The sequence below is a fragment of the Sinocyclocheilus anshuiensis genome, unplaced genomic scaffold (assembly GCF_001515605.1).
Source record: "Sinocyclocheilus anshuiensis isolate Anshui unplaced genomic scaffold, SAMN03320099.WGS_v1.1 scaffold537, whole genome shotgun sequence".
Lineage (NCBI taxonomy): Eukaryota > Metazoa > Chordata > Actinopteri > Cypriniformes > Cyprinidae > Sinocyclocheilus > Sinocyclocheilus anshuiensis.
In genome coordinates, this window is record NW_015539854.1 from 567834 (window position 1) to 577024 (window position 9191).

The 9191-nt window shown below is 38.6% G+C and overlaps 1 protein-coding gene across 2 annotated transcripts in view; it reads left to right on the forward strand.

The window, feature by feature from the left end:
* Positions 1 to 7314, forward strand: part of LOC107684759 (potassium voltage-gated channel subfamily H member 2-like) — a 17915-nt gene extending 10601 nt beyond the window's left edge. Inside the window, exons 5-12 of one of the 2 annotated variants that reach the window (XM_016481116.1) lie at positions 1152 to 1351; positions 1462 to 1714; positions 1830 to 2023; positions 2754 to 2850; positions 3692 to 3970; positions 4854 to 5025; positions 5286 to 5493; positions 6600 to 7314. In XM_016481116.1, the coding sequence (XP_016336602.1) occupies positions 1152 to 1351; positions 1462 to 1714; positions 1830 to 2023; positions 2754 to 2850; positions 3692 to 3970; positions 4854 to 5025; positions 5286 to 5493; positions 6600 to 6869 (1673 nt within the window). In that variant the 3' untranslated portion in view covers positions 6870 to 7314. Of the gene's footprint in view, positions 1 to 1151; positions 1352 to 1461; positions 1715 to 1829; positions 2024 to 2753; positions 2851 to 3691; positions 3971 to 4853; positions 5026 to 5285; positions 5494 to 6599 lie in introns of those variants that run through there. The other variant, XM_016481117.1, reaches the window with a different exon arrangement.
* Positions 7315 to 9191: the final 1877 nt, after the last annotated feature.

Consider the following 9191-nt stretch of genomic DNA (forward strand, 5'->3'; position numbering starts at 1 on the left):
TCCGTAGCGGCCTTTTCCCTTAAGGCTCGCTTCCCCATCGTTCTGCCAGGCTGAAAGAACAAATAGGGAAGATTTAAAGCAAACTTTCACTAAAGGTTGAAATCCCTTCCAAAAACTTTTTTGTTGACAGAACAGCAGCATGGCCTTCTCCAGCAGCGATGTGCTCACCGTTGGTCCCCTTCAGTGCCAAGGTCAGTGAATTTGCGCTGGGGCTTTGGGAAGGTTACGACCTTAGCGTAGCTTTTGTGGCACGCCACGGCTTGTCAACAATTGCACCGCCACAGGGTTGTGATGGTGTTCAGGTTGTGGCGTTTTCCATTGACCCCATATGTCGTTCGACATAATTCGTAGTGACCGACAGATAGGGAATGTCTTGGTTATGTACGTAACCCTCGTTCCCTGATGGAGGGAATGGAGACGTTATGTCCCCATGCCACAACCTTGAACCATTCGCTGTTGCTGGGACATGTTCTCGGCTCCTCAGCGTAAAACCTGAAGAGGGGATGCCCCTGTCCGTAGTGACCGACAGATAGGGAACATCTCGGTTACGTACGTAACCCTCGTTCACTGATGGAGGGAACGGAGACGTTATGTCCCTATGCCACAATCTTGAACCGTTCGCTGTTGCCGGGACACGTTCTCGGCTCCTCAGCGTAAAACCTGAAGAGTGGATGCACCTGTTGCCTATTTATCCCGTATGCACGGGGAGTGGCTCAGGTATGCAAAATCCACTAGCCAATTTTCATTGGCGTTTTCTCTTAAACTCAGAGATGATTGGCCTCCCAAGTGAGACCCCATATGTCGTTCGACATAACGTCTCCGTTCCCTCCATCAGGGAACGATGGTTACGTACGTAACCGAGACATTTTATTTGTAGTATTTATTAGTATTTATTGCACATCAAGTTTGTATTTTAGTACAAGTTCAACTAAATGTAAACAAGAAATTGTACCTTGGCTACTAGCTGAAAATTTAAAAAAAAAGTAAAAAAAAAAAAAGTTTTTTTCAATATTTGATTTCATATACACATATTTCAAGTAACATTTCTTTTAAAACTGTTTTAGTTTTAATTAATTATAATAATCCTCCTCTTACCTCCATGTCAAAAATTTGTGCTGTTGACTAAATATTCTCTATTGACTTTGTCTTAGCTCTCATGTATGCCAGCATATTCGGAAATGTCTCTGCAATAATTCAGAGGCTTTATTCGGGAACAACGCGCTATCACACCCAGATGCTGCGGGTTAAAGAGTTCATCCGCTTCCATCAGATACCTGGAGAACTGAGGCAGAGACTGGAGGAATATTTCCAGCATGCCTGGTCCTACACCAATGGCATTGATATGAATGCAGTAGGTCACATACCTGAGCCAAAATTAGTAACTCAAATATCATTCTTGTCTATATTATATATTAATCTGTATAACAGAAACCCAATCGTGCCTCTTTTTTCTAATTATAGGTCCTGAAAGGTTTTCCTGAGTGTTTGCAAGCTGATATTTGCTTGCATCTGAATCATAGTCTGCTGCAGAACTATAAGGTGTTCCGAGGGGCGAGTAAAGCGTGTCTGAGAGCTCTTGCCATGCGCTTCAAAACCACCCACTCGCCACCTGGAGACACCCTCTATCACCACGGCGACATGATCAAAGCCCTCCACTTCATCTCCCGTGGTTCCATTCAAGTGTCGCAACATAACATTGTGCTGGCCATCCTGGGTGAGATTAAAATTAAACCTCAGCAAACCACTGTCTGATCCACTGACTGTTTGAAGTTTTTTTTAGATTGTCTTTTTTAAGGCCTAATAAAAACTACTTCCTGTTTCACATACAGGGAAGAATGATGTCTTTGGCGAGCCTATAAATCTGTATACAGATCCTGGTCACAGTAACGCTGATGTTACTGCACTTACCTACTGTGACCTTCAACGTATCCAAAGAGACGACCTTCTAGAGGTGCTGGACATGTACCCTGCATTTGGCGAGAGCTTTTGGAGGAACCTAGAAATCACCTTTAACCTACGAGACGTGTGTAAACCTCACATCCCACACACATTTATACATATCCCTCACTGATTCTTGAATACTGAAATAAAATAGACCTTTATGTATCAAGGAATTGGCTTATTAATTATTAATTATTATTTGAATTAATTAATGCTAAATATGTTCAGAGGTGCAATATTGTAAACACTGACAAATCTAACATTTGACAACCCAATACTTCTGAATGTTTGTTTTAAAGGTAATTTATAGCATCATATTAATGTACATTTTAATTAATGCGAAGTATTGAGTGTCGATCTGATTTAGACGTAGTGAGTAATAATGTGATAATTTTGATCAAATAAAGATAATGCATTTAGATGAAGAGCATTCAAGTGTTCATCTCAGATCACTTGGGTGCTTATATAGTATTTATGATAATATTAGCATAAAGGGATGTTCAAAAGCTTTGAGTTATCTAAAGGTGCACTATGTAGTTGTTGTTTAGATGGTGCTCTTGTCTTGGACTTATACTGACATATATTGGTGTGGATGCAGCATTACAAAAATGTAAAATCTGATTTTAGAATCCAAACCATAGAGTCCTGCATAGATTACATATTTTTGGTTAAATGCCTGAAAAACTCATGGAACATTTGTCGCATATCTCAAGAATCACGCATTCTAGTCACCATAACAAATGTCAGCTTATGTAATTAACAAGTTCAAGCTTTCTGTACAGTAATCATTGTTTTAACTGATATTTAATCAGGCTGAACAGATGATGACCAGTGAAAATTTGGACTGTGGATACCATATGAATGGCATACGACACCACCAAAACTCACTAGACAGACGCAACAGGCCAGGTGAGTAGAACACTCATTTTTTAAGGTAAAAGGACATGCATTTTATGGACGACCGTTTCGTGAACCTAGGAGAGGAGGTAATTCTGACTTTGCTATGACAATCTGGCGCTTCTGAATCACCTACTGTAAGTTTCAGATGTGTGCAGCGCATTTTACGGAGGACTGCTTCCTGAACCTGGAAGAGTAGACTACAATGCTGTGCACAAAGGTTGTTTCAATAAAGTGGGGCAATTCCAACTTTTCAAGGACAGTCTGGCGCTTCTGACTCACAGACTGTAAGTACGTTTTCATATTTAAAGAATTTGCCACTGACGATTCAAACGCGAGTTTTGAGCAGTGTAGAGTAGCGCTTGTTGTTTCTCCGATCACAAATGAAGACATGGTTTTATGTTTACGCGGCGCGATACACATCGCAACGTGTAAAAAGACAGTATAAGTCACTATAATCAGTAATTATGTCCCCACTGGATGCAACAAATGCCTCGTTTGTAATGGGTTTTATTGGTTTTGTCTCGTCACGCCGGGACACGGCATCACAGTATGGTAAGGGGCGTCACATTTCCGTCACACGCTTGAGGTATTCGGCCAATCACAACGCACTGGATAGCTGGCCAATCAGCATACACCTCGCTTTTCAGAACGATGAGCTTTGTAAAAATTGGCACGTTTCAGAAAGGCGGGGCATAGAGGAGCAACAATAATGTACAGTATATGGAAAATAATGTGTTTTTTGACCCTTAAACCGCATAAACACATTGCATTACAACAAATACACAAAATAATGTTCTTTTTAGCAATGACATATGACACCTTTAAAATTGCGCTTGTCTTGCTATTCAAGATGGAATGGACCAAAATGACTCATACCCATCTCGGATATGTTCGGCCCTGGGTCACCATCATTCTCCAACCGCTCACATGCACTGGGAGGAGCTGTGGAGCTGTGGAAGCTCTACATTGCAATCCAGTGAAAACCTCAGTAAGTCTCCCATCAGCCACTGTGAGCTGTACATCTCGGGCGCAGATCATCTGGACTACCCTTCTCCTGTTGTGAGACTAATACCACCGCGAGGTGCCTCGGGGGTCAGCAGAGAGCCTGGCATGCATATGGGGCATTTGGGTGGGTATACAGTATTTATTTAAATATTAGCATTAAGGTGCTCAAAAGCTTCAAGAGATATTTAAAGGTGCACTGTGTTGTTTTTTTTATTTGCATTTTGCTCTGATCTTGGATATTATACTGATATCTATTGGTTTGAATGCAGCATTACAAAAATGTAAAATCTGAATCCTGAAGCCAAACCATGGTGTGCTGCAAGGATACATATTGCTGTAGGCCAAAACCCAGAAACAAGTTAGCATTTTAGTACTTCCAGTTCTGTCGTCCTGAACTCAAAGGTCCTTTGTTAACACAAGCTCAAGAAATCTTTGCATTTTATTCTACAGCATAAAATATATCAGTAATGCCGCCTTGGTAATTTATTTTTTGCTTTCATGGAAAATGTTTTTTTTTTTTTTTTTGAAACAACGTCTGAAAGAGTTGTTGGAAGCTTAATCGGGGTGATGTTGACGTCATGTGACCATGTAGTTCATTTACAGCCTTTATTTGAGCTTTTTACCTCTGACGATTGCATTTAGGCCTCAAAATTCATACAATTTTACATTCATGGTGAACAAAAGAATCATAAACTCTTGTTGGTCACAGAGCTCAGTTTCTACAATAATTCAAAAGCCAGTGAGAAAATCCTAATAGGCTTTTGTTGAGAGAACCGAGGTGATGCAAATTTCCAGGTTGGCCTAAAAAATACATCACTGCAGCACTGTAATGGAGAACTGGGTCATTTTAGGTCATCGCAACTACTGTTTAGTAATAACATTTTGACAGTTGAAAAAGTGCACCTTTAAAATCTCACAAACCTGAACTTTAAATGGCATACTGTAAATCCAAATGCATTTCTTGAGTTGTTGGATTGTTATTATTCAATATCTCCTTCTAACACAAGCTCCTCCTCCATCTGGATTGTACCATTACTGGCCTGACCACCAGGCAGCTCATTTCGCTGAACAGACTCGGCACCCCCTATCTGTCCGGACCTCATTCCCACCACTGCTCTTTGAGCATCAACCCAGTGAACTTGAGTCCAGACTGGAGCTCCTGCAGAGCCAACTCAATAGGTAGGTGCTGCAAACACTTTAAACTAAGTGTTTAAAACTAACTTCAAACTTCACTTCAAACTAATTAAAACTGACAGTTCTCTTGTCATTTATTGCCCATCATGAAGAATGAGAATGAAGAACATTTTGTTTACGATGCTCTCTTCATTCCATTGACACATACAGTGACCAGGGGCTGTAAGTTGATGATATTTGAATGGATGAAGGTGTCTAGCAAATAGCTACTTAAATGCTGAAGTTTTCTGTTCTGTTTCTCCCAGACTGGAGACCAGAATGATAGCAGACATCAATGTGATCCTTCAGCTTCTCCAGCGACAAATTGCTCCAGTGCCCCCAGCATATAGCACTGCATTACCTGAGAACCACACTCCTGACCCTGCTATACTGTACAGAAGCAGCACCCCAGTACTTCACAGCATGTACTCGATCCCAAACATTCAGCTGGACAGTAGATATACCACTATTCAGGTAAATATGCTGTCCAGTAAAAGTGGTTTTCAGTGCCACACAAAAAGACCTGTGTTTAATTATACTGAATGTGCTTTTGTAGTGTACTTCATATCTTAAAAGTTTTATTTTTTTAAATACTGTATTTGCAGATAATAAAAAATGTTATGGTTTGTTTGACTGTTTCTTATAGTGTACTTTCTAATAGTGTACTTTGTAATGATGTCAAATTATTACAATTGAATTCATTATAATTATTACAATTAAAAGTTTACGTTAAAGTACATTTTTAATCATTTTAATAATATTTTGTCATGCTTTAAAGAAGTACACTTATTTTGATGTGTTGACTGACATACTAAAGCACAAAGTACTTAAAATTTCATTGTAGTGTGCTTATTTGATATTATATATATAAAGTGAATATGTAGTTAATTGCAACTTTGTTACAAATGTGTAATTACAAATATTAATTTATTAATATTGAAAATATTAGCTGATTGCAGTGGACAGTAGCGCAGTAGTACTGTTGGCACATTCTTCTATTTAAAAAAATGCAAAGAAAAAAAATATATTTTAGTTTACCGTAAATGCTTGTCAGTACATTTTAACCATAATATAATAATTATAAAGTTACATATTATGAAGTTACCTACTGAAGTAGATCAAATACGCACTCTTAAGTTCAACTAATCATATTTCATGTAAATTTAAATACATATAATGCATTTTAACTGAATTTTAAATAGCAAACTTATATAAAATAGAAGTGTGTATATATATATATATATGGTGGGAGAAAGAGAGGGGTGGGATTAGGAAAGGCCCTCGAAGCGGGATTCGAACTTGGGTCGCCCATAGCGCAACGGCGCTGTATGTCAGCTATCAGCACCGACGACAGTGTATATATATTTTAAGGTATATTATTACATACTTTTAAGAGTATGCTCAAGTGTACTTCTTTTTAACAAGAGTTGATTACTAACAGAACTTTTAATTTGTCATTACAAAACCATCCTGATACTAAATACTAACCTTTAGCTTTAGCTGTATTCACTAAACTGATGACAATCAACAGTGTTATTGGTTATAAAACGACTTAACTATCTTTAACGCTCTGTTTCCAGAGTTCAGCCCAGCCAGATTTCTTATTCAAGTCAAATTCCCAGGGTTCTCTGTCCAGTGGTGTTCACATGGGAGCTGCGTCAGACGATTGTGTACCCGATAAACTGGAAACAAATGCTGTTTCAGCCCCAGCCCTTCAGCCCATTTTGATAGATGCACCACGCCTCTGTTCGTCCCTTCACTTTCCCTCATTGCCTGGCAACCTGGACACTTCATCACACCTGGAAGAAATTCCCAAACACATGTCTGACCCTTCCTTACCGGTCAGCTAAAATCACAACACACCATCAATCGGCTTATCGTAACAGAACAATGAGAACACAGCAAGACACAATCACAATCAACCCTGCTGATGTCACCAGCTTTATTGTGTTGTGGATGTTAGGAAGACCATGCAAATCAACCATCTTGGTTAACCATGTGTTGCTGCCCATCAGTTAGGACAGCCTTAAACCAGCATAAAAACTCAAGCTGTTCAGCAAACAAAGGCAGATAACAAACATTTAAATACAAACACTACAGGACAAAATCCTACAAAACCCACAACATAAGCATCTCAAACCTCAAGATGAATGTCAGTGACCATCAATTACATGTTCTACATGCAGTGAGACTGCAGATGATAATGTTTTAAAATGATACAGTAAACCTAACCAAAGAATACCTCTTTATGTCTGGAGTATTCTGTGCATTTACTGTAATTAAAACAATGTTCAATCCCTTTTTTGTAGTCAAGAATTGTGTCTTTACAGAAAGTGTTTTAAAAAGTCCAAAGAGAATCATTCGCAGGAATAAAAATATGCATTTAGAATAGCAGTTTAGATATTTGAGTATTTTCAATATTTAAAATGAAATGTTGCTTTAAATGATTGAAAACGCTTCAAATTAAAAGAGAAATAAGGCTATTTTGGGTGCTGTTCTTTAAAGATCCACCAGATTTATTGTTTTTTCAGATAATATTTTTTTTTTTATCTGATTTTAAAAAGTTTGTAGACAGTCTTTTCTGAAAAGGTTTGAATGTTTCACATTTCACTTAAAGATCCACCAGATTTATTGTTTTTTCAGATAATATTTTTTTTTAATCTGATTTTAAAAAGTTTGTAGACAGTCTTTTCTGAAAAGGTTTGAATGTTTCACATTTCAAGTAGTTTTAGTTCATCTGGGTGGTTGCTAAGGTGTTGCTATGCAGTTGCTACATGTAAGGATGTTCTGGGTGGTTGATAAGGTGATAGGATGTTTTGGATGGTTGCTAAGGTATTGCTATGCAGTTGCTACCTGATAGGGTGTTCAGGGTGGTGGCTAGGGTGTTTCTATGCTGTTGCTTGAGTGTTCTGGATGGTTATTATGCAGTTGCTACCTGTTAGGGTGTTCTGGGTGGTTGCTAAGTTATTGTTATGCAGTTGCTACATGTTGGGGTGTTCTGGGTGGTTGCTAGGGTGTTGCTTTGCTGTTGCTTGGGTGTTCTGGGTGGTTTCTATGTTATTGTTATACAGTTGCTACTTGTTGGGGTGTTCTGTGTGGTTGCTAGGGTGTTGCTATGTTGTTGCTACATGTTAGGGTGTTCTGTGTGGTTGCTACTTGTTAGGGTGTTGCTATGCATTGCTACATGTTAGGGTGTTCTGGGTGGTTTCTAGGTTATTGTTATGCAGTTGCTACTTGTTGGGGTGTTCTGTGTGGTTGCTAGGGTGTTGCTATGCTGTTGCTTGTGTGTTCTGGGTGGTTGCTAATGTGTTACTATGCATTGCTACATGTTAATGTGTTCTAGGTGGTTGCAAAGTTATTGTTATGCAGTTGCTTCTTGTTAGGGTGGTTACTAAGGTGTTGCTATGCATTGTTACATAGCATTGTTACATGGGTGTTCTGGGTGGTTGCTAAGGTGTTAGGGTGTTCTGGGTGGATGCTGAGGTGTTAGGGTGTTCTGGGTGGTTCCTAGGGTGTTGCTCTGGTATTCAGGTTGGTTGATAGGGTGTTGCTATTAAGTTGCTAGGGTGTTCTGGATGGTTGTTTGGCAGTTAATAGACTGTACTTAGTAGCTGCTTTGATGTTCTGGGTGATTACTAAGCGGTTGCTAGTATGTTGTAGATGGTTGCTAAGGTGCTGTTATATGGTTTCTAGGTTGTTTTGGATAGTTGCACCATGATCTGATCACACCAATAAAAATAAAATTAACATGACATATTCTGATTATTTCACTGGCAGTAACTTGAGCAGTGTTCAGTAAAAGTAAATAAATTCATATGCAAGATTTAAATCTACATTTATCTGCAAAACTATTTTTAGGCTTTACATTTTTATATTAAAAACATTTTTACAGAGTTTATGATTTCAGTAAAGTGTCTGCTGAACACTGACCTCTGTGTGGCACTGTTTGCTGATGATATACAACTGAACATTATCTTCTTGGTCTCTACTTCCTCATTATGTGATTCCATGGCCATGTGTTCATGTATTCATCACAGGTCACAGATTTCAGATCGAGATAAGTCAGATCGATACATTCTATTTTTTGCCTTTTTTTAGTTTTGAGTTCTGATACAGCATCTGTATATACTTCTGTATATCAAAAGATGAATTAAAACGTTTTTTTTTTTTTT